This window comes from Trichomycterus rosablanca, chromosome 1 (assembly GCF_030014385.1).
Source record: "Trichomycterus rosablanca isolate fTriRos1 chromosome 1, fTriRos1.hap1, whole genome shotgun sequence".
In the NCBI taxonomy this organism is placed as follows: domain Eukaryota; kingdom Metazoa; phylum Chordata; class Actinopteri; order Siluriformes; family Trichomycteridae; genus Trichomycterus; species Trichomycterus rosablanca.
The window spans coordinates 46,630,383-46,657,344 of NC_085988.1; the positions used below are offsets into that span (position 1 = coordinate 46,630,383).

At 38.7% G+C, this 26,962-nt stretch overlaps 1 protein-coding gene across 7 annotated transcripts in view; it reads right to left on the bottom strand.

The window, feature by feature from the left end:
* Window positions 1–26,962, bottom strand: part of LOC134311910 (AP-3 complex subunit beta-2) — a 70,119-nt gene that overhangs the window by 33,893 nt on the left and 9,264 nt on the right. For all 7 annotated transcript variants that reach the window (XM_062993600.1, XM_062993588.1, XM_062993594.1 and 4 more), the window contains exon 2: window positions 9,625–9,700. In XM_062993600.1, coding sequence (XP_062849670.1) covers window positions 9,625–9,700 — 76 coding nt within the window. The remainder of the gene's footprint in view (window positions 1–9,624; window positions 9,701–26,962) is intronic.

The window sequence follows — 26,962 nt, forward strand, 5'->3', positions numbered from 1 at the left end:
ACGAGTCAATTAAACCCTATGATGAGTTAATGAAGAAGGGCATTGGTCAAAGAGTAAAGACAGATGCTACAAAATGGTTTGCTAAATGTAACTAAATGTAAACACTTAATGAAAAAGATTCTCTGGTTTGATGAGAAGGAAATTGAACACTGTGGACAGAACAGCAAGCACTATGTCTGGCAAAAACAGATCAACTGGCTAATCACTTCCCTTCAGTGAAAATGGGTGGCAGCATCATGCTATAAGTTGCAGGGACAGGGTGACCAGTAAGAATTAAGGGACAGATTAATGCAGCCAAATACATGAACGTCCTTAAAGAAAATCTCATCCAAAGCCAGAGATGGGATACCAAGGTAATAATTTGATTTCAGGTGATAGATCCCCAAAAAGGACTAACAAGTAGCTTCAACATGTTGCTAATTCTTTAGCCTCCTGCTCTGCCCTGCTAATAGAAACATTGTGTTCCTTCTCGTCTATGCTTCATATGTTAAATATTTCAAGCTTTAGCTTCTCCTCTGCAGCGCTGAAAATCTGACACCACAAATGAATATTTAACAGCAGGCTGTGCTTCCTCGCCCCCACCGCTGCCCTATTTAATATCACGACATAATACAGAAGGACTTTCTTTGTTAATGCAACAGGGCCTTATGTCCAAGGGATAAATTATAAGCCTTGTACCTATAGTAAACCTGTCAAACTGTGAGAAGTACATTTCAGAATTAACTTCAGGGTATAACTTATACAGTACTGTTCTAGGATCAAAGCATTTTATCTACAGTAAGTGCAGCTATATCTGTTTCATTCAGTAAGTGCAGCTGTATCTTCATCTGTTTAACTGTTTAACTTTTAACATAAAAGCTTTACAATGCAGAAGGTGCAATAACAACACATTCACTACAATACATGACCACCATTACATTATTAAACCTTAATTTGAGGGTAAATGGGCATATTGCAGGCAAATGGCATTGCTTTCTGCCAACAGAAATATATATATTTTTATAAAAATAATAGTGTATGTTTCTACAGTACAATACAATACAATACAACTGTAACTGTAAATGGGTGGTGAAAGTATGCTGCCACAGCAAACTCTCCACCTGAAGAGCAACTCCATCTATCAACTTTCTAACACTTTCTAATCCAACTTTTCACCCCCACCCCCAAGACTGCATCATAAAAGCTTAAAATGCCTCATTTTTAGCAATGTAAAAATATAAGCTTATTTTATTTGTTTCCTTAAACCAACCAAATACATTCTGATTAATTATAGTATTTATATCTTACAATAGTAAAAGGCTGTATTTGTATTAATGCTCCTCTCTCTAAATATAAATGAGCTTTGGGGTAGTGCCCCCAAACCAGAGACTGCATCATAAAGGCTTAGAATGCCTAATTTTTTTTTTTTTTGAGCAATTTAAGCTTATTTTATTTGCTTCCTTAAACAAAAAAGTACATTCTGATTTTAGAATTTGTGTTTATACAGTATTTTGTAATAGTAAAGGCTGTATTAGTATCAATAAAGACAATTTTGATATTAAATCAAATCCTGGCACCGAAGTAAAAAAAAAAATTGACCCTAGCTTGTGTTCTTTAAAATGATAATTTATACCTGTGTGTTGTTTCATTAGGAATACAAAGAAACAAAAATTAAGACAAAAGCTCAGCCTTAGAAATGAAACAATCACCACACAACACACAGCTGTCACACCTATGTGGCTGTGCAGACAGATATTATTGCAGCTGGCACCGTGAGTGGAACTTGTCATAAAGTTAACAAAGCCTACCTACTTAGAACACTTCACATTCAAACACAAACTGAATAGCCCTGTATGAAGAATTAATGTGCTTAGATCTGTATTTGTTTAAATGTTGATTTTCAAATTATGAGTAGACTAAATAAATAGGGACTGATCGCTTATTATATTATATTGTATTACTGACTTTCCATATAGGATTAATAAAGTGATCTATCTATATACACCGATCAGCCATAACATTAAAACCATCTCCTTGTTTCTACTCACTGTCCATTTTATCAGCTCCACTTACCGTATAGAAGCACTTTGTAGTTTTACAATTACTGACTGTAGTCCATCTATTTCTCTGCATGCTTTGTTAGCCCCTTTCATGATGTTCTTCAATGGTCAGGACTCTCCCAGGACCACCACAGAGTAGGTATTAATTGGGTGGTGGATCATTCAGACCACTGCAGTGACACTGACATGGTGGTGGTGTGTTAGTGTGTGTTGTGCTGATATGAGTGGATAAGACACAGCAGCGCTGATGGAGTTTTTAAACAGCTCACTGTCACTGCTGGACTGTGAATAGTCCACCAACCAAAAACATCCAGCCAACAGCACCCCGTGGGCAGCATCCTGTGTCCACTTATGAAGGTCCAGAAAATGACCAAGTCAAACAGCAGCAGTAGATGAGCGATCGTCTCTGACTTTACATCTACAAGGTGGACCAACTAGGTAGGAGTGTCTAATAGAGTGGACAGTGAGTGGACACGGTATTTAAAAACTCCAGCGGCGCTGCTGTGTCTGATCCACTCATACCAGCACAACACACACTAACACACCACCACCATGTCATTGTCTCTGCAGTGCTGAGAATGATCCACCACCTAAATAATACCTGCTCTGTGGTGGTCCTGTGGGTGTCCTGAAACCATTGACCATTGAAGAACAGGGTGAAAGCAGGTAAAAAAGTATGTAGAGAAATAGATGGACTACAGTCAGTAATTGTAGAACTACAAAGTGCTTCTATATGGTAAGTGGAGCTGATAAAATGGACAGTGAGTATAGAAACAAGGAGGTGGTTTTAATATTATGGCTGATCAGTGTATATATTACATTATATTTTTTGGATATGTTAGGCCCTCTTTAAAAGCCTCCAGTTCCCCTCTGGAGCTTAGAGATGCAAGATCTCTTTATTTATGCAATGCTTTAACTTTTCACTGTTTAGTATTAGGGTTCAGTTTTTTTGGTTTTAGAATTTAATCCAAATCAAGAGGGCAAATGCAACACCATCCATCTACCTTACCAGCTGTCAAGTCTTATATTTCCTTTTATACATCAAAGAATTAAGACCAGAATTGTTGATTGATTTATATCTGATAAGAGTGCAGTTTTTTATACCTTACCTGTATTACACCATTGATCTCTGGTTGCTAGGTAATGGTAATGTAGCTTAGTAAAACAGTTTACCCATAGATAATGAATGAATCGTAACTTGTCATTTAACATGTAGTTTAGTCAGAGGAAGAATGTGTCATTAGAAGGGTACATTCTGGCCCATAATCCAACATTTAGGTAACTTGACAACACAGACACACACACCCAATAAAGCCAAGCCCTGTTTGATACCCTGTCTGATACCTATGGTATCTTTTATTTTACAGATGAACATATACAAGCAATAGTAACAAAAATATTCTACACTTAACAGGCTATATGTTATTATGGCTCAAATATGAAGTTTGTATTACTGAATCCTGCATTGTTAAATACAAATCCATCACAGTTTTTCTGATAATCAATCATGGGAAAGCACAGAGTAGACTTTCCATTAAAAAAGTATATTAGCTGTGTATGTTTGCCTGGCCTTTGTCGCCTGTTTATCAGTCTTCTCTCCCTGTGGTATCCCAGGTGTAATGGATTTAGTCTGTGACAGAGCAGCCTATAGGCTTAATTTAATGAGTCTGTACTGAGCTACTGGGTTGAGCTGTGCTTGTCTCGGTGCTTGATGCTTGTGCCTGAAAACTAAAGCCATAAAGCTTATCTTGACAGCTCTGCCTCAGCGAGCATAATGGCCCCGCCATGTACAAAAAAATAATAAATAAAAAAGTTGCCAGGATTTCTAGAAGAACCAAATGGTTTTCTATTTGGACAATTCAGACCGCAGTATAGTGAAAGCACTGCATTGCAACAGCTTGCAGGAGGCTAATTTAGAAAAAGCAGATGGTCAAACCGCCAATGCTGACAGAAGTAGAATTAACGAAGTTCAATTCTACACTGTTCAAAATATAAGCTTTTATATCTGAAAGCCTTAACCAGAAAACCAGGCATCACTGTTGCAGTGGCAAGGGGGTGAATTTCAGTCCAGCATTGCTTCCTGTTAGACAGGGCCGGTTGTGCATGAAGAGCACGCATACAAGCTGGCACCACCACCAATCCCATATTTTAGGTCTCGGCAGTTGTGGGCTAGTGCATCAGACCGCTGTGCCATCCAAGCACCACACTTTTAAAATCTTTCATATAAACAGTTACTTATTCTACTTAACCTGTATTATTGATTAAAATATCTTATTACTGTATGTACGCATGTGGAAGAAGGAATGCTCTGCTAGTAGTTGCTACATTACTAAGTGAAAACATGTTAAAAAAAACCCCCACAAAACTACAACCCCAAATCAGAAAAAGTTGGGACAGTATGGAAAATGCAAAAAAAAAAAAAAAAAAATGCAGTGTTCTTTAAATTTACTTCGACTTTTATTTGATTGCAGACAGTATGAACCTGAGACATTTCATGTTTTGTCTGCTCAATTTCATTTGTTAATATACCTCTATTCCTGCATTTCACATTCCAAAAAAGTTGGAACTGGGGTAATTTAGGGCTAGTAATGAGGTGAAAAAACTAAATAATGATGTGATTCCAAACAGGTGATGTCAACAGGTGGTTGTAATCATGGTTTGGTACAAAAGATGCATCCAGGAAAGGCTGAGTCTTTGATGAGCAAAGATGATCAGAGGATCTCCACTTTGTCAATAAATGCCTGTACTGAAATGTTTAAAAACAATGTATCTAAAAGAAAGATTGGAAGGGATTTGCATATTTCTCCCTCTACAATGCTTAATATCATTAAACCATTCAAGGAATTGGGAGGAATTTCAGTGCGTAAAGGTCATTTTTAATCCCTCCGACGACACTGCATTAAGAACCGCCACTCAACAATAGTTGATATAACCACATGGGCAAGAGATTACTTTGGCAAACCTTTGTCAAGCACTACAATACAGAGTCACATGCACAAATGCCACTTAAAACCTTACTGTCTGAAAAACAAGCCTTATGTTAACCATGTCCAGAAGTGGCGTGGACTTCTCTGGGCTCAGAGGCATCTAGGACGGACCATCACACAGTGGAAACGTGTATTGTGGTCAGATGAATCAGCATTCCAGGTCTTGTTTGGAAAAAATAGACACTGTGTGCTCCGGACCAAAGAGAAAACGACCATCCAGACTGTTATCAGCTACAAGTGCAAAAGCCTGTCTGTCATGGTATGGGGCTGTGTCAGTGCCCTTGGCAAAGGTCATTTACACTTCTGTGATGGCAGCATTAATGCAGAAAAGTACATTGAGATCATAGAGCAACATATGCTGCCTTCAAGACAAAGTCAAACTAATATTTAAATATATATAATGCATTTGTCCTGGATTAAACAGACAAGAGCAGCATAAAACTAAACAATGTATTAATTTACATGTTTGAAATCAGAAATTTTCAACCCCACATATCTTACAAGGTATTATAGTGATGTGTATAGAATTTAATGAAAATTTACCAGAAGAGGTCTCAGTAAACAGAGAATAAACATTTCTTGATACATTTAGTATTAAATTTAAATGAAAAACATAGTTCTTTTGACAAATGTCTATATAGGCTAAGGCTGTAATCACAGTATGTATGGAAGGCACACATAATCCCCAATTTTTAAATATGCAAAAAAACGTTTCCTCAGTAAAGGAAAATCTATACAGCAGTGGCGGCTGCTGGTCTTTCAAAGAGGGGAAGCTAATTGTCGGCTTACATCATAAAATTTGTTTATATATAAATTCTGCCCTCCGTTCCTTTTCAAGAAAATGGCCTGAAATGGGTTGCAGTTTGTCTTTCGACTTCACTCGCAAAATCCGTGATGGGACTGAAGCTCCCAGTGATTAAGTGACGTGTACATCTCAAAATAGCTGTCAATCAAAACGGGATTCAGCCTTTCGACTGATCCTCCAATCATCTTGCAGAAGCTCAGCGTCCAGACCCGCGGGACAAAGTCGTGGCATTTATCCAATGACCGGTGAGTTTCGAAGCAATAAAAAAAAACCTTCAATGCAGCCCCATAGAAGTGAAGAGACGCTCAGCTTCTGTGGGCAAATGCATTGACGCTCCGGGAATGTATGAGAAGTTAGAGTCAGTCGATTTGTGATAAGTAGCTGATTCTGAACGAACTCGTCTTCGAGATGAACGTGTTCTAACGCATTTGTCAATGAAATGTTAACACAACTGTACATATTTGACCATTTAATTTTTTAAATTTTAGGGGAAGCTGAGCTTCCCTTGCAGTCTTAGAGAAATCGCCACTGCTATACAGTATATGGTACCAGTGGTACCTTGTAACTTGACGTTTCCCTTAAACTCAATGTGTGTGCGAGTGTTGGTTTGTTCAGCGCTCGGCGTCCACATGCATCTGTGTTTATATGTATTTTCCTCACTGTTTCACTTTTAAACTTGTGTTATAGCTTGGGGTCTGAGAAATGGTGAGGAACAGCTTTTCCAAAGGAGAGTCTAAAATGCTTATCGTTAAAAAAGGTTTACTGTGACTTAATGTATTAAAAGAACAACACAGGAACACTAAACCTCTCTTAATTATTACTGCTCATAAGTTTTCTCCACTAATGACATTTCTCGCTCGTTGTTTAAGTACAATAAGTCACGTTAAGCTTACACTGGCATTCATGTGCACTGTCATACAAACCCAGCTTCAGTGTCAGTAAAAATCCCTTTGCTTTGATAACCTCTGATAACCTCTGATAAGTGATTTAAGTGCTAACAAGCTTCTGACACCTATCTTGTGAAATTTTCACCCATTCTTCTTGTTAAAACACTTACAGCTTATTGAGATCCGATTGCTTAAATCCTATCAAGGCTAAAAAGGCCACTGCAGGATATTCTACGATTTTCTTGATTCCTTAACTGAGCTTTAGTTGAATTGGAAGTGTGCATGGGATCATTGTCTTGCTGGAAAGTCCAATTATCACCAAGGTTTCAACACAGAAGGCATAACATTCAATGCCTTGGTATTTCTGTGAATCAGTGATGTCAGTTCGTAAAGCAGAAAAACATTCCCACATGATCACTGATCTACCTTTACACTTGACTATGATTTTTTTCCCACATATACCAGTTGACCCTTCCTCTGCTTCTTGGTCAAAATTTGCTTGCTTTGTGGAGTCCTTGGTTATTCAGTTATAGTATGGTTGCCACGGACACCTTTGTCCCAGCCATCACAAGGACATCCTGTAAGTTTTTTGCACTAAAAAATGTTTTTCCTTTGCTGTCCTGATGAAATCCTGGGGCCCCTGAATGAAATTTTAAGCTTTTTTCCACAGCCAGGCAGCTTTGCTGCCGCGCTATAGGTTTGGAACCTCTTGACAACTCTCCCAGTAGTATTTAAAGTAATGTTCAAAGTCTTAGAAATCTTTTTATCCCCTTTAGGAGCAATTACGTGATCTTCTCTTTCAGGTTATGTAACAGCTCCATGACTTTCACCGTGGTTGCAACACACCTGGAACACTTAAATCTTTAGTTGGTGTTAATATACCGCACATAGCTGAAGCAAATAAAAAGTCATAATTGAGTTTCCAATGGTTTCATTATGCTGTACCTCAACTCTGGGTCAAGCTTTATGGAGTTGTAGCTATAACTGTTTCCACTGTTCTGGGAAAGCTTTCTACTGTATCTGTGGGAATTTTGTGCCTATTCATCTCGAGGAGCATTTGTGAGGTCTGATGAGAGTGTTAGGCTCACAATCTCCATTCTAGTTCATCCCAAATAATACCACTCACAGCAGATCATGAAATATCTAGGAGTTTTACTAAGTGACTTGTTGCAGCAGTGGCATCCTATTACAGTACCACGTTCGAATTCATTGAGCTCTTTCAAATGACCCACTCTTTCACAAATGTTTATAAATGTTTGCATGGCTACGTGCTTGATTTTATACACATTTGGCAATGGGACTGAATAAAACACCCAAATTCAATGATCAAGAAGAGTGTCCTAATACTTTTGTCTAGAAAATGTATGTACATATGGCTGTAGCACTACAAATTGGTGCTTTCTGTTTGCTTTACTTCTGAGACATGTCAAAAACTTGCTGGTTAGTACCTGATTTTAATTTTAAATTAGCCATAATTTAAAATAGATACACACATTGGTCTGTAATGTACACTGCATTGTCGGGACAAAAACAAGCCATGAAGTCTAAGGCAGCGTTTCCCAACCTTTTTTGCACCACAGACCGGTTTCATATAAGATATAATTTCACGGACTGGCGGTGGATGGAGGATTTAATAATATTACTCACAAACTATTTAAAATGAGCTTTTTTCGCTGCAACGAGAAGCTGCTCCCACCTACGGGTGACAATAACACAATAACACCCGAAATAGAATTTCTAGTGATCTCTAATTATTCATTCTTTCTGTGCGGCCCGGTAATAAATAGCCCATGGACCGGTAGCGGTCTGCAGCCCGGTGGTTGGGGACAACTGGTCTAAGGAACTGTGTGCAGATAGTGATGGGCCAAAAGATTAGGACCACCCACAGCGAATATGCATTAGCAATGTCTATTTTGTATTAAATGTGCATGTCATTGACAGGGATATAATACATTTTAGGTTGATGGTGGATACTTGTAGTACAAGTGCTGAATGCAGCAATTTGGTAAGGCTTTAATACCCTTTGGGAAATTTTTGCATTTACCATATTTTCCTTTAGATTTAGTCATGTCCAGCTCTCTGATTGTAACTTTCTTCACTACTAGGGATGCTCATAGGCAGTTGTGGTAAGTACTCACCGACAATAGAGGAGGAATGAGCCATAAACTGCTGATGTTGCTGGGCAACCTCGTTGACGCCAGAGGACATAAAGTCCATGGCATCTGGAATATACCAATGAAACAGAGGAGCTACTGACCGGCCAAAACTGCAAATAATTTTGATAGTGGTGTTACAGTGCATTAAACCCTTCTTTGTATGGTGCTGCACAGTCGCAGGTCAGTCTAGCTGCCCCTGCTAACCTCTTGGAACTGGACATGAGCAATAGTAGAAGGTGAACTAGTTCGCCGAATTCTGTTTTCTCCGAGATCATGTAGACAACTGGGCATGTTTGTAGTTTACCTTGCGGAACAAAGGCACTATAGGATGACCCAACTTGCAATGTACAGAGGTTGAAAGGTAATTTTCTGGTACCAAACACCACAGACTCCTTTAGATGTTTTGTGGAGTCTTTGCCTTAGTGCGTCAGAGTAGTTTTGACTGCAAATTAAGCAGGCGGTTCTAATGTTTTGGCTCATCTGTAAATGTAAATCATGCAGAAGGACCTGAGAAATTTCATTTCATTGCTAGGGTTCTCCTGGGAAAGCTGATGCTGATTAATGAGCAGATAATATAGTTTACCACAGAAGCAATGAGCTACAGTCTGTCCCTCAGCCAAAAAGCCATCAATCTGTCATTTTTATGCTGATCACAAGAAGAAAATTAATGTTTTTTTATTTGCAAAGAATTAAATAAAGCACTTTCTAATTTACTAAACTAACTGTAATAAGAGAGACCACAATACTCACTGCGACAATTCTTTTCATGGCCTCCAGTTTTAGGGAGTCCTTGTTGCTGTCCAACATCTCCTTCAAGTCATCATGCCTGTGGAATTAAATAGAATGAATCAAGAAAACATACCATGTTTACCTAAGCCCATGAAACAACCATAAACCATTAATTTGTGCTTATTATAACTATGGTAGAACTTCTGTGAACTAATAATAATGTATCAAAGACAACCTGAAATAATAATCAGACATGAAACATTTAGATACATTTTATATTTCACCAAAATGCAATACTTTCTTTCATTTCCCCCACAATTTTCCTCCCAATCTAGTCATACCCAATTACCCGACTGCATTACGCTTCCACTCTACTGATGTTGATCTCTCCGACACGTGTGCAGTAGCCGACTGCATCTTTTCACATGCATGAGGCGAGTTCATATGTGTATCAGCTTTTTGCACAGAGAGACACACCCTGGTCCCATTATCCCCAGTGTCTGTGCAGGTGCTCTCCTCAGCCAGCAAATGTCGTAATTGCATCAGTTATGAGGAATCCCCTCTAGCACCCTACCTTGAACAACAAGCCAATCATTGTTTGTGTAGGTGCTCAGTCGGCCGGAAGTAGAGCTGAGTTTCGAACCGACGAGTTTGAAAGGTCAGCTCTGGTGTGCTAGCGTGTGATTTAATGGTAGACTTCGGGAGCAAAGGAACGGGAAAAACACCAAAGTGTGCAAAGGAACTCCTGGAATGAGACCAAGAATGAGACTCATTGCCCAACACTCTTAGCCTTCACACAGGTACACCACATGCCCCATCATCACAGTGCTAAATAAAGCTTTGAATGCACCAGCATTAGAGTATTAAATGAGGGGAATCCGTGGCTGTACTCATAATAACCTGCTGCAGCCTCATTTCATCCTGTCTGTTCTAATTATGCATCACTGTCTCCTCTGACAAGCACAAAATCATCATTTAAAAATGTGGAAAATGTATCCAGTGCTCAGAGATAGAAAAAGATCAGAGGAATCCAACACATGCACCCACAAATGACTTACAAGTAAATTCAATTAAACACAAAGGCACATCCATTTGTTATTTGCTGAATCAAACAGCTTTATGTACTTTCTGCTACATTTTGCTGTATTTTACCATACTATTGATCACTTTTCGGAATAATTAATGGTATTATAGAAAGAAATCATTGTTTTCAATGTAATTGCATGACAAATGACCAATTTCAAACAGATGTACAGGTAAGTTCTATTACACATTAAAATGTATTTGACACTACTTTTTCACCTGCCAAATGTCTTATTGTTTTTCAATATGTTACATTTTGCAAATAAATAGGACGTGTGCATTAAAATGCTCATATATTAAAGGGCATAACTTATTTTTTACCTGGAAATAAACCAGGGTGTCCAAACTTTTGCATAAAGCTGTATGTTAATAGTATGTATTAGCCATAAAATAACCTTGACAATAAGCACATGGAAGATATTAAATCAACAAGAGGCAACTAGAAAGTTCCAGAGGGAAGGCACGGTGGCTAAGTGGGTAGCACTGTTGCCTCACAGCAAGAAGGTCCTGGGTTCGATCCCCAGGTGGGGCGGTCTGGGTCATTTCTGTGTGGAGTTTGCATGTTCTCCCCGTGTCTGCGTGGGTTTACTCCGGGAGCTCCGGTTTCCTCCCACAGTCCAAAGACATGCAAGTGAGTTGAATTGGAGATACAAAATTGTCCATGACTGTGTTCGATATAAACATGAACTGATGAATCTTGTGTAATGAATAACTACCGTTCCTGTCATGAATGTAACCAAAGTGTAAAACATGACGTTAAAATCCTAATAAACAAACAAACAAACAAGAAAGTTCCAGAAAGACTAAACAAAGAGTGTCTGAATTGTAGGTGCATCAGTCATAAAAGCTAGAATATTATTATTTTATGTATAATGGGTTAATGTTTTTTTTAAAAACATGGCAATTTATGTTAAAAAATACAAACCCCATTTCCGGAAAAGTTGGGACATTTTGTAAAATGCAATAAAAACAAGAATCTGTGATTTGTTCACTTTTTACAACCTTTATTTAACTGACAAAAGTACAAAAAAAAGATTTTCAATGTTTTTTCTGACCACCTTAATTATATTTTGTAAATATAAATGTAGAATTTGATGCCTGCAAAACACTTTCAAGTGGATTTTTTGCCCATTCTCGCTTAATACAAGACTTCAGCAGCTCAGCAGTCTGTGGTTGTCGATGTCTTAGAAATGGCTTTAAAAAATTGGAATGGCCTTTTTTGATATATAAGGGTTTTATGAGCTGTTGAATTATGCTCATTTTGGTGCTCATTCAAACAACATCACTTCCAGACATTGAGCTATTACACAGTAAAAAAAAAACTAAAATATTTATATCTTTTGTTGGTAAGCAGCTTGGCAACCTGGGTACCATCCAGTCAAAAATCAAGCTCTAGATCAACATTGTGCCTAAACTATACACAGATTTAAGGTGACCTTTTTAACTGAATACAACAAGAATTTGAGGAAAATGTTAAAAATCCAAAAATAAAGTGGCTCTAGTGTTCACAAAATAAACTACAGCAGTAGATTATGTTTACTTACACACAATATATTAGTCACGTACCCACATAGTCTGCCTAGTTTTCATATGTGAGTAGTAAAGACTGTGGTAGTGTATAGAACCAATAACATACCATAAATGATATGCTTACAAATATGTGGCAACAGTTTATGAAGGCCTTTTCCTGTTCCAGAATGATTGTGCCCCTGTGTATAAGGTCTGTTAGGGCATGCGTTGATGAGTTTGGTGCAAAGGAACTCCAGAGGCCAATACAAAAATGTTGATTTAAAGCCAGGGCTTCTTGTGCAACACCAATATCTGACCTTACAAATGTTGTATAAATTAAATGGGGTGGCACAGTGGCTCAGGGATAGCCCTGTCGCCTCACAGCAAGAAGGTCCTGGGTTTATTTCCCCAGGTGGGGCGGTATGGGTCCTTTCTGTTTGGAGTTTGCATGTTCTCCCTGTGTCTGTGTGGGTTTCCTTCGGGAGCTCCGGTTTCCTTCCACAGTCCAAAGACATGCAAGTGAGATGAACTGGAGATATGAAATTGTCCATGACTGTGTTTGACATTAAACTTGTGAACTGATGAATCTTGTGTAACGAGTAACTTCCGTTTCTGTCAGGAATGTACCCAAAGTGTGTAAAACATGACATTAAATTTATTAATAAATAAATAAATAATTTATAGATTAAATAGACAAATTCCCACAAAAACACACCAAAATCATATGTGTGTCCTCATTCTTTTGGTCAGGTAGTGTAAGTACTAAGATCTCTTTACTGGAAGAACTGAAAGTGCAGACCTATATTCCATTCATGTCCACTAGCTATCAATAGCCTTGACATTAAAATATTATGAGGTGGCACAGATAAACTGAATAAGCTAATTAAAACCATTTCATTTGTGACTGCCACTGCAGGAACTAAACGCCTGTTAGAACGCGTGACACGCCTCACTTCTGCACAGATGTTGTTTCCACAGCAACGCAGAAGCAATAAGGTAATATGAATGCATTTATGTCTTAAACTTCACTCCGCTGCTAGGCAGTGCTGTGCTAGGCAGGCTAAGAATGAGAGAATACAAGATACAAGGCACAATGTCATCTATATTACTTTCGGACATTTCCTAAGTGGCAGGCATCACAGATCACAGGTTCATCTTCTCCCATAACTACCATCATTAACACACTGATACTGACTTGTTGCTTGCTTAGTTCAAACACCTATTTTGTAGCTACATTCACTGGCACACCTGCTATACAGGTGCACTTTGTAGGTAGGTGTACAGTTATAGTTAAAGTTAATTACACTATTCTGTGTCCAGTGGTAAATAGTGGCCACCACTGAGCAGTTGATCATTTGAGTTGTGGACTTTCCTCAGCACTGCAGTGTACACTGACAGAATTATGTGTGTGGTGCTGGAGTGAATGTTTCAGGCACAAAATTGAAGCTGAGGACTCTAAGGACCTCTGTGTAACACTACACTGACTAAGACAAAGGCACGAGGCAAACGAGTAGCCTGAAGTCATTCATTTTCTATTAGAGCTGGCAGCAACATTCAGCAGCAGTAGGTGAAGTAAATATATCACAGTGGTACTTTTAATTTCCCAAAGTTTAGAACTCAAAACCCTATTTGTTTAGATATGATATTTGTTCCTATAAAGGAGAAATTATTTATGGTTTTTCATATATCAATGCTGCAAAAAATGGCTTGATTAACTTGATTCACAATAAGTAGCCAGTAACAGACTTCTTTAGGATCTCTTAAATCTGAATGCTGTCTCTCAAACTGTACTAAAATTTATATTGGTATAATTATTTCGTCATCAATGTAGCATTACTTTATTGTGAAGTAAGAGCAGTTTGCAATGCAGCACGTAAATTTTTTTATACGCTTTCTCTCTACTGATGTCGATCCCCACCCAGATTGAGGAGAGCGAGACTAACACAGCCCCTCCGACAAGTGTGCAGTAGCCGACTGCATCTTTTCACCTGCACGAGGCGCGTTCATATGCGGATCAGCTTTGTGTATGGAGCGCCACACCCTGATCAATGCATTATTCCTCGACTCTGTGCAGACGCCATCAATCAGCCAGCAGAGGTCATAACTGCATCAGTTATGAGGAGCCCTGGTCCGGCTCCCAATCATTGTTCATGTAGGCCTCCAGCCCAGCCGAATGGCAGAGCTGAATTTCGAACCGACGAGTTCGGAATGTCAGCTCTGGTGTGGTAGCGTGTTTTACCACTGTGCCACCTAAGCGCCTGCAACACGTGAATTTAAGGACCTGTTGGGTAACCTATTTATTATACCAACATGTATTTGATTTGGTGGTAAATGCAAGCATGTATTTAGCTAGTATACACTAGCTGAGTAGTAACCATGCATGAGTTGCCAGGTGTCTTTATATTAACCCCGGTCATATAAGGCATCATTTTTGCAAGATTCAGGAATAAAAACTTTATAAAACAACAACAAAATTCCCATATGCAACCAGCACACATCAATTTGGGCAATCTGAAACAATCTGATGTCCTGACCCGACAGTCTGCACACTGGTCTAAAAAGATTTGATTGGACCATTTACTGTGATGTTTACTGACATACACCATATCAGTAGTGACTGATGAGCATGTTATTAGATACATCTATCTGGTAAACACATACACTGAAGATTTTATAAGTCACACCTACCATACAGATAAACGTTGTGGGGATTCAGTTACTCATTGTAGACCATCTGTTGCTGTGTACAATTTATCATCCCCAACAAAATGGACCCAAATAGGACGGCCACTGATCAGATGTTTTTGGGTAATAGACGCTCTATTACCATGTTATTGTACTTTTATATATGTAGCAAGTGCAGCAGTGCTGTTTGGATGCTGAAAGGAGAATAATGCTTCAAACAAAAATATAAAGCCAACAGTCTCCTGAGATTAGAAAGTGTCCAGTCATAAAGACTAGTGGAGAACGAACACACATTGTGCATGAAAAATGAAAACATATCTAATTTCTAACTGTATGACTACAGTCACTGCTAACAGGATATGTGTTCCTAAAAGATCTACAACTGACCTTCACCTGATATACTCATGCCAGAAAAACACACCCTACCATGTCATTACCATGTAAGTGTCATTGCAGTGATGAGCTAAGCTCACCAACCAAACATCATATGGTCAGTAGGAAGACCTCTAGGGGTTGCTCTTTAGAGACTAACGTGCATATATAAAGTACTAAATTAAGTGTGTGTATGACAGAGAGAGTTGTGCAGTGACTAAGAAACAACTGAATGCCTCTTTGTAGGGGCGGTCATGAGCGAGACACTTATACAGTTTTAATGTTAGAAGAAGGTTAGATGCCATTTCAATTCTTAAGGCTAAAATAAAGCAGAGCCATTATTAATACCAGGAGCAATCATTCAATGCCTGAGAAGAGACTGAGCAAGGCTCAGATGCCAATGAAACCATTCCCCAGTTTAGCTGCACTAATAACTGTATTTAAAATACTAATTATTTACAGACATGATCTTGTCAGGAAACAATGAAGTTGGTACCAACTAGCAATGTGACTCCTACCGAAACTGAATCTTTTATTTTCTGTATACATTACTTGGGGGGGTAACATCTAGGGGGGTAACAACATTATTTGGGGGTAACATCTTTTAGTCAGAGATGTTCACAAGTCACAAAATACGAGTCCGAGTCAAGCCACGAGTCTTTAGGCTAGAGTCAGCGTCAAGTCACGAGTCAATATAATATACACAAAACATATATTGGAAATGTAGAGTAGAAATAAACAAATAATATGTAAGTTCAGATAAAAAAACAACAACAGATTAGCAACTGTGTTTTGCCATTTTACTTAGTGCCTTTACTTTCGTAGGTACCAGTTAAAAGCTTAAACTGATACGTTTTGTTTTCATTGCAAAGCAAAAGTGTGCGATAAATCATGGCACAGTGGCCAAAATCCAAAACACAGCAAAAAAATCCATAACAATGCTTACCTTAGCTTATGCACTTCCAGATGCTATTACATTTATAACCGTGTGTCCCATTAGGAATAGAATCCATTATTTTGTAAATGTGCTTATAATTAAAAACCTTCAAACTTTTCCTGGTTGTGAAGTAAAACACGAACTCGGTAGAAAGCCAATCAAGCGTTTCATTGACACATCATCTGTGACGCTGCAATACATGCAAATAACAGCATTTCATTCACACCAGCTGTTCCTCTGAAGTGCACTACGTAGGGTATTCCACCATTTTAAGTGAGATTCAAATCCAAAGGAGGGAGTAGGGAGCGACGCTTCATCACTACACTGGAAGCTGGCTGGAACATTTACCCATTGCGTGTGTTGCGGGTTAAGACAGCTGGAGCGTTATTAGACAGCAGAAATGACACGATTAGAATGATGTCGGATATACAGTATATATACTGTATATTGTCACACATAACTAATGTTAACACATGCTAACTTTTGTTGTCTACAAGTAATTTTGGCAAGTCACGAGTCGAGTCATTTAAAACAAGTTCGAGTCGAGTCTGAAGTCACTGTATGTGCGTGTGTCTGCTTTTAGGTGTAGAATTATTATTCATTATCATCAATACATTTTCTTCACTGCAATTTAACGTGCCTCATGTATGACATTATGTAAAGCCAGACATATACAGTACAGGCCAAAAGTTTGGACACACCAGTCAAAAGTTTGGACACACCTTCTCTTCAATGTTTTTTCTTGATTATTTTTATTTTCTACATTGTAGATTAATACTGAAGACATCCAAACTATGAAGAATTATGTAGTGAACCAAAAAGTGTTAAACAAACCAGAATATGTTTTATATTTTACCAACTCTACCTCTGCACAACCCAACTGATGGTCTCAAACACATTAAAAAAGCAACAAATTCCAAAAATTCACTCTAGACAAGGCGCAAACATTCATTGAAAACCATTCCAGGTGGAAACCTAATAAAGCTGGTTGAGAAAATTTCAAAGAGTGCGCAAATCTGTCATTAAAGCAAAATATGGCTACTTTGAAGAATCTAAAATATAAAACATATTCTGGTTTGTTTAACACTTTTTTGTTTACTACATAATTCCATATGTGTTCCTTCATAGTTTGGATGTCTTTAGTATTAATCTACAATGTAGAAAATTTAAAAAATTTTTAGAAAAACCACAGGAATGAGAAGGTGTGTCCAAACTTTTGGCCTGTACTGTATGTTATATATGTTAAAAGATCTAAAAGTCCAGTTAAAAATACAGTATAAATGTGTCAGATGCTCTGGCATTACTAGAGCTCTCAAGTCTCATGCATTGGAGCTGAAGCTCACTTTTAGGTCCTCAACTTCCAACAAGGTGCATTTGCTTTGCCACCTTTTTTTTGCTAGCTGGCAAAAATTGTGCCATTTAGTGGTGCCTTGCCACCACAGTTTATCAAATGAATTTGATTTATGAATTTCTGTATTAGGTAAAGGTACCACAATCAGAAATGAAATGCTTACTCTAACTTATTTATATATTCGCTTTTTACATTAAAACCAATTAAATACTATAAAAGCAGTATGAAAACATATCTGTTGGACTTTTAAAATGACATTTAATTGTGCATTTCTTTGTAATGCTTGAGAACCAAAAGATGTGGTGCAAGACAGTGAGATCCAGTCCAAATGTGTATGACTTATGAGCTTTGCATTAATCTTTTATGGAGTAGAGAGAATTGGACACAGAAGAATAAAAGAATTTAGCAGTTTTTAAAGGTAACCTTTGATTCCTGACTTTAAAAAGGTGTCACAATGTAAGCACTGAGAGAACCAGAGCAAAGAAAAACTGAATTTCTACTGAATGCAATTATTTTGGGGACAGAAAGAGACACATCAGTGAATCAGATTGTCTTTAGATTTAGAAGATAAAAAACAATCTTTTTTTTCCCTTTTCAGCCAGAAGGTTGATAAGAAAACATCAGTTTTAAATGTATGAAGCTGCACTTCAGTTCAGCTGTTCACCTGCTTCTTGGTCCAAGTAATTATAATAATGTATTATTCAGTGCTCTGCGACGTCACACACAGAAAGCACACACAGGGTCAGATTACTGATAATTACAACCTAGAGTCTGCAGTCACTGTATGGTCGTCACTTGTTGAGTTACCATTGCTTTTGGTAATTTTTCTGTTTAGACACATATTTAGGATCAGCTTTATGCTTTATTTTGAAAGTTATGTAATTTGTCTAGAGTCAAGTAGCTTTAAGGTTCTCATTTATTTAGTGCTTGATTTTTTAGTACGTTCTAAAGTGTTTTTAGTGTATCAGTTATTTGGTACTGCTAAACAAAAGGGCCACTTTAGTAAAATGAGCTGAATCTATTTAAATTAGGGCTGTCATGCGATTAAATTTTTTAATCGAGATTAATTGCGATTAAAACGCCAAATTAATCATGATTAATCGCAATTAATCGCAAACTGATAATTAAGCAAAATTTTAACAGTTATGCAAATTTTTATTGCAAGAACCATTTCTAGATGCAACACCAGTGGTGTAACTAGGAGCTCATGGGCCTCAGTTTAAAAAAAACTGAGGCTGAACAGAATGAATTAAAAGTCACTCAGAAGTTACAATTCCTGCCTCTGGTATTTTTAATGCACAGTTTTTTTAGTGTTACTTAACGAAAAAAATTGTAATATAATAAAAATGACTTGGCGAGTGCAGCCAGGGTGGAAGTGGGGGGTTTGGAGGGGGGGCAGTGAGGTGAGTGGTTGAGTTTATGTCGTGGAGGACCCCAGCACAGGGCTGAGGAATAATGCTGATGGGGGTGTGGCCCTCCATACACAGTGGCCGTCAAGTGTATGAACTCGACTCGTGCAGGTGCAATATCTGTACTGACTGTACATGCCGGAGGGGGTGTATGTCAGTTGAGAGGCATCCTCAGTCAGCGGTGAAGGGTCAAATCAGTATAGAGGATGCAATCAGGGTAATTGGACACAACTAGACTGGGGCATAAAAAATGGGGAAAAAAAGAGGGGAAAACATATATATATATATATATATATATATAACAATAAAATATGCATATAATATGCTGTTATTTAATCATTTTATTTTCACACAGCGAACAACAACCACATGTAAGCATTCAAGTGGCAAACATGGTTTGGGTTTAAACTATAACAATGCATGGCTACCTTTGGAGTATTTCCTGGCATACAAAACCATAAGACAAAAGAGAAAAAAAGATGTTCCTATTCAACAATCCTTGACACTGTGCTTAAGTTATCTGGCTCACTCAGAAATCATGCTTTTCAAAATATATTGATCTAATATTGTGCATCAATAAAACATCAAAACACAGATACGATTATTTCATAGATCTATTAAGAAAACTTTTAATACTGTAATGTGCAGTAACAAGGCTGGGAAATACTGTTCTAAATTACCATTAAAATACCTATAAATACCTGAAACAATCAAGTTACCAGACAATATCTTTACTTTGTAAATCATGTTATTTACTGCTATAAAAAAGTTTAATTGTGTTAATTAATACAGTCCGTGTAAACACTTAATCCATATAAATATTAGATACAAATGTGTTTTTAAAAAACTACAAACATCACAAATATACAGGGGTTGGACAAAATAACTGAAACACCTGGTTTTAGACCATAATAATTCATTAGTATGGTGTAGGGCCTCCTTTTGCGGCCAATACAGCGTCAATTCGTCTTGGAAATTACATATACAAGTCCTGCACAGTGGTCAGAGGGATTTTAAGCCATTCTTCTTGCAGGATAGTGGCCAGGTCACTACGTGATGCTGGTGGAGGAAAACGTTTCCTGACTCGCTTCTCCAAAACAGCCCAAAGTGGCTCAATAATATTTAGATCTGGTGACTGTGCAGGCCATGGGAGATGTTCAACTTCACTTTCATGTTCATCAAACCAATCTTTCACCAGTCTTGCTGTGTGTATTGGTGCATTGTCATCCTGATACACGGCACCGCCATTGGATGCACATGGTCCTCCAGAATGGTTCGGTAGTCCTTGGCAGTGACGTGCCCATCTAGCACAAGTATTGGGCCAAGGGAATGCCATGATATGGCAGCCCAAACCATCACTGATCCACCCCCATGCTTCACTCTGGGCATGCAACAGTCTGGGTGGTACGCTTCTTTGGGGCTTCTCCACACCGTAACTCTCCCGGATGTGGGGAAAACAGTAAAGGTGGACTCATCAGAGAACAATACATGTTTCACATTGTCCACAGCCCAAGATTTGCGCTCCTTGCACCATTGAAACCGACGTTTGGCATTGGCACGAGTGACCAAAGGTTTGGCTATAGCAGCCCGGCCGTGTATATTGACCCTGTGGAGCTCCCGACAGACAGTTCTGGTGGAAACAGGAGAGTTGAGGTGCACATTTAATTCTGCCGTGATTTGGGCAGCCGTGGTTTTATGTTTTTTGGATACAATCCGGGTTAGCACCCGAACATCCCTTTCAGACAGCTTCCTCTTGCGTCCACAGTTAATCCTGTTGGATGTGGTTTGTCCTTCTTGGTGGTATGCTGACATTACCCTGGATATCGTGGCTCTTGATACATCACAAAGACTTGCTGTCTTGGTCACAGATGCGCCAGCAAGACGTGCACCAACAATTTGTCCTCTTTTGAACTCTGGTATGTCACCCATAATGTTGTGTGCATTGCAATATTTTGAGCAAAACTGTGCTCTTACCCTGCTAATTGAACCTTCACACTCTGCTCTTACTGGTGCAATGTGCAATTAATGAAGATTGGCCACCAGACTGGTCCAATTTAGCCATGAAACCTCCCACACTAAAATGACAGGTGTTTCAGTTATTTTGTCCAACCCCTGTAAATCATGATTACAACTATGTGATTGAATAACCTGAATAAACTGTAGAGATGAAACATCACACAGCAAACGAGTTTCACTTCTTTCTCTAACAGTACTGGAGGGGAGATACTCGTTAAAGAGAACGCGTGATTTCATTCATCTTTTTATTGGTTATTTTGATATTTGCTGCTATGAACAGACAATCAAAACATGTAAAAAAGTAAAAACCGCTAAAAGTGTTTTTAATCAGACAGCGACGAAATATATATTTTTTTCTGTTTGACTGTGCTGGCGGGCCACAAGTAATGTAATTTAAGACAGAAGGCGCGGGCCGTATAGAATCCGATCGCGGGCCGCTATTGGCCCACGGGGCGGACTTTGGACATGCCTGATTTAGACTCTTTGCCGTGGCACTCCAGGTGCCTGGATGGTTTCAATTATCCTTGAGATGTGTTTAAAACTCAACTAAAGTTAACCTGTTGCATTGAATTGATTCGACTGAGTTTGGAAAGACACACCTATAAAAGCCCACAATTGACTCTGCATTGTCAGAAAAAAACCTTAAAGCCCAAGGTACTGTCTCTAAATCTACATTTAATCTAGCATTAACCCATTTATGCCCAAATTTTTCCCAGACATGCAAATATGCAAATCATGTGTTATTAGCAACCCTTTGAAATAATCAATAATTATTTCCTCCAAAAAAATGAGAAAAGTATATGAAAAAGTGTGTTTTATTACCGGTCACAATTGTGACCGGTGGGATGATATGCGTATTCTCAATGAAAGGTTACACAAATTGTTTTTTGTTGAAATAAGGGCCTTCTGACAGCAATCACTGAAACAGAATACTTGATCAGGAACTTGGGACTTTCCACACCATAGGAACACTAAGACCAATGGCAAAATATGATCAAAATATGTTAACATTGTTTGTTTATATCAAATACAAATTTCAACAGCATCACTTTAGTGTAACATGTATTGAACCATTTATTTGTAAACATTTTAAATTGTGCTTTAGTGCAAATATTTTAATGTTGGTATAACATTTTAGTACAACATTCGCAACAAAATACACATTACATTCAAGTACTTCATTCAAAACTTCAGGAATGATGTAAACTGTTGTGTATACCATTAGGAACAGACCTAATTTAACAAAAAATAAATGTATTTAGATTATAGGCAGGTATACAGTAACGAGGTAGGCACCAGAACAAAGTGCTTGATTCTGTTGATCAACAAAACGAACAACAACAAAAAAAAATGTCTCTTGTACTCCTATATTCATTTGTTGGTCCTTTCATTCCTTTATATTCACTTTACCATATTTTCTACTTTATATGGTATGCCTTAAAGCACTCAATGTGCAGTGGACTGTTGCATTTCTCACATGCATAGGTGGTGCGTTTATCACAAAGACGACATCTGAAGAACCGATTCCCTGTGTTGATTGGCCAGTGAGAGACTTGGTCATATCTTGCTTGATCTTGCACAGTACTGGCCAGTAGAGATCTCCTTCCGTGGTTCAGAGGCTTTGTGCCAAACCTTTGTATGAGAGATTGTGCCACTACTCGTGTGAAGGTGAGCAGATCAATGGTCCCTCCCATAACATCTCTGTAAAAGTAATGGCTATTCACAAGTGCACTGTTGAGAGACCATGCAAAGATGGGCCACCACCACTTCTTGGACCTGATTGTGATGCTGTATCTTGAGGCCTGCTGGTCATGAAGATCAACACCTCCCATATGCTCATTGTATTGCTTGATGCATTGTGGTTGTCGGACTTGGTCAAAAGCATGTCGCTCTTTGTTCCATCGTTTGACAGTGGACTCAGTATAGGTCTGCTCCATGTTTGTTGCCATAGTGACAACATTGTTGTCCTTCCAGCGGACCAGCAGCTTCTCTCCTTCTGTTAGAACTTGAGTGGTTCCTCGGGGTAACTTGTTGAATTCATTCTTTGGAGTGAAGGGAACATCAAAAAGACGGTTGTCCCTTGTTGTCCCACAGCTACCATATCCCCTCTTTGTCATCTCATCCAGAAGTGAAAGGGAAGTAAAGAGGTTGTCATGATAGAATTTACAACCTTGTGGCACTTCACCTTGCTCTGCAAGACCGAGAACGACAGTCGGCCCCTGGCCTAATTTGGTCTGTGGGAGGAGTGTGAAGCGTCCCCCATATGGCTCCATATGATGCATGTACCCCTTATGTGAGGCAAGGCTCCAGATTTTATAACCAAAACGGATTGGTTTGCCTCTGATAAACTGCTTGCATCCATGACGGCCATAATATCGTATCATGCTTTCATCCACAGCCAGCCATTCTGGATATGGCATGACTTTGTATGATGTGTTGAGCTCAGTGAAGATGGGCCTGACTTTGAAAAATGGGTCCTCTGTGATCTTGGTGTTGTCAACAAAATGTAGTGAGGCCATGATCTCGTCAAATCGATTCCTCCGCATTGCATTTGAAATGCATTCATTGTGTACATCATCGTCAAGCGACCAGTGCATACGCCTTCTTGGAACTGTGCTGTATCCGGATGCCAGTAAGATCCCATAGAATGTAAGGAGCTCTTCCATATTCATATTCAGTGGCCTGGCCTTGGTCTGGGTAGAGTAGAGGTTGGACATTTCAACATTGATCTCTCTTAGGGCAGGTGGATACATTAGGAGGAAAAGATCCATTGGATCAGGACAGCTCTGTTTGACACATTCAGCAGCATTGGGGCTGTATACTTTGTATTCAGGAAAGCTAACAGTGGTCGGCCTCTTTGATCGTTTGAACACTCTGTCTTTATTTTTTACAACCTCAGGCTGTGCCCATACCCCTTCGGGCTGACCCTTCTGGTGGCTAGAAGACCTGCCAGAAGGTTACCCAGATCCACAATTCTGGCTGTTAGAGGGCCTTGAAGATGTATTGGACTTGCTTCTCTGGTGGCTAGAGGACCTTGAAGGTTCCTCAGACTGTCCATTCTGGAATTCAGAGGACCTTGGAGTGTCTTTAGACTTGTTTTTCTGGCGTCTAGGATATCTTGGAGGTCTCTCAGACTGGCCAGTCTTCTCACATGAGAATGTTGGAGGCTCTTTGGTTTTATCTATTGGGTGGCTAGAAGATCTGGGCCCAACAGTAGACAGTGGTGAAGAAGAGGTTGGCTCTTGTGGTTGCCTGGAACGTCTTGTAGAGGCCCTGTACTCTCCATTTTCAAAGGTGACATATTGCAATGGGGGGCTGGTTGGGGTGGGGTGGAGGGTGAGTTCACAGTCGATTTTATTCCCGTCATCATCTGTCTTCAACAGTTCAGCGTGTGCATTTAAAATTCTGGCTGGCAAATGGCCCATTTCTCCCTGGTAGTCCATATCTGACCCATCACTATCACAATCACTTATAATAGCATCTTTCTCATTTTGAGGTATGATTGCAATGTTGCATGCCTTTTCTGGGCCATCATCTATATCCAACATGTCAAGGACTTCACTTAAAGTCAACCTAAAATAAAAAAAAAATGTAGGTAAGATGCAACAAGAATTTTGTTTGTATATTAAGTATGTGTGCATCTAGATATAACATTCTATCCCACCGGTCACAATTGTGACCGTTTACATGTTTACTCATTCTGCAAACACACCAAAGACATTTGACAAATTACAAATGTATATATTATAACTAAACAACTTAGAGAGCATGTGTACAAAATGTTTTTTTTCTATGTTTATTTTAACATACTTTACTAACCTTTTATTTGGGAGCTTTGAGGCAGCCATCCTCTTCTCAAGATGCAACCAGGAAGTAAACAGCTCTGGTCATGTGACAATTTACTCAAAAAAATTGATACTGCCCACATTTAATTGAAACATTGTAATATTTCAATATTTCCTTATAGGGTATTGGGAAATTCCCCAGTAACATTTTTAGAGGCTTATAATTAATTAAAAAAAATTCGGTCACAATTGTGACCGATGGGTTGAAATGGGTTAATTAAGGCTTGCAACACTATAAAACAATATCCAATGCTTTAAGGCTTCCCAGGACCACAGTGGCCTTAATATATTTGAAGTGGAAAAAGCATAGCACAACCTGGAACCAAGGCCTGGACAAGCACAACCTTCTCTGCAGCACTAGTAATAAATCAGTATAAATCAGACTTTTATGGCAGAGGGACAACACAGAAGACAAAGGCAAATGACAGTCCACTTAGGTAAATAACATATAAAGAACGCATAAGAAATAAGATTCCTTTGGTCTGATAAATAAAAATATTTATATCTTATGGAACATAAGCAAGTGCTATCACAAATGCACACAACAACACTTGAATGTCTTTGGAGCAAGTCTCTGAATATCCTTAAGTGGCACAACCAAAGCACAGGCTAAAATTCCATCAAGCATCTGTGGAGTAACCTAAAGATGGCAGTTTACAGACGTGTGTCGACCAATTTGACAGATATGGGATAAACTGCCCAAATCCAGGTGTGGGTTTGTAAAATGTATCCACTATGATCTGCTGCTGTAATTGCTGCCAAAGTCTGAATACCTTTTAAGTTTGTACATTGTTTTAAAATATTTCTCCTTCTACCAAGCCCTTAACACGTTTGACACAATGTAAACCTTGTATTTTTTTTGGCACAACTGTCTATTATGCTAGCCCACTACCCCTAACATCAGGGTTCCAGTCTCAGCACTGTAATCGGCCATCCGGGTGTCAATACAGACATGATTCGCCATGTCTGAGGAGGCCAAATGGCCAAAGTGGTGCCCTATTTGTCACCAATCAAGCCTCTCTGCTCCTGGAGAGTGCCTAGGTGCCACGCCCCACTCTCCAGGAGCACTCACAGTGTAGAGACAACGCCCCTTTTTTGATTGTGTCCCTGGCTAATCATCATCAGGGATATAAGGAGGCAACTGGGAGGACTAAGGGGAGACTATTTTGGATTTTGGACTCCAATTTGTTTGCTGTTGCATTTGATTCTGTCCATCCGTCTGTCTGTCTGTTAGTCAGTCAGTTAGGTAATCTTTGCCTTGTTTTGGTTTGTTTGTTTAGTTTGTTTAGTTTGCCCTGTTAGTTCCTGTCTGAGTGTTAATGTTCATGCCTTGTTTTGGTTTCTGTTTGTCTTATTAATGCCTTGGTTAGTTCTGTTCTTGTTTGTCTTAGTTTAGTTCTTGTTTAGCTTTGCTGATGTTTGATTAGTGATTCTGTCTTGTCCCATGTTATTAGCTTTGCTTAGGGTATATGTTTTCTGTATGTTTAGATTAGCATTAGCATAGCATTTTGTTTAGCATTTAGCTTAGTTTAGCATTATTTGTGTGTATAGCTTAGTTAGCATTTAGCATAGCTCGTGTGTTTGTATGTCTTGTTCACTCCTGTCTTGTTTTCAACCTTGTCTTGTTTTTTGTTATTATTAAATCATTGTTCAACATCTCTGCATGTGCGCCCCTTCTTGTCTTGTCCGAGCCCATAAAGCGTTACAATTCAGGGCATTCCTGCCTTGCTGCTAGTGCTTTCCAGACAGGCTAATATAAATTATTTAAAGAGATTTTTCAATAGAACACAGTGACGAGTAAAATTAATAACCATGTAGAGCAGAGACTTGAGCTCATGTGTGATAATAAACACTGCTGAAAAACAAGCAACAGATACAACAAACAGAGCCACAAGATCCAATGCTTATCAAATCAATAATTATTGCAGCATGGTGGGGCTACACTATCACTTTAATATTAATCACACAAGAATCAACAACTTATATACAGTAAAGAACTTTGGACGGATATACATACACTGATCAGCCATAACATTAAAACCACCTCTTTGTTTTTACACTCACTGTCCATTTTATCAGCTCCACTTACCATATAGAAGCACTTTGTAGTTCTACAATTACTGACTGTAGTCTACTGTATATGTTTCTCTAC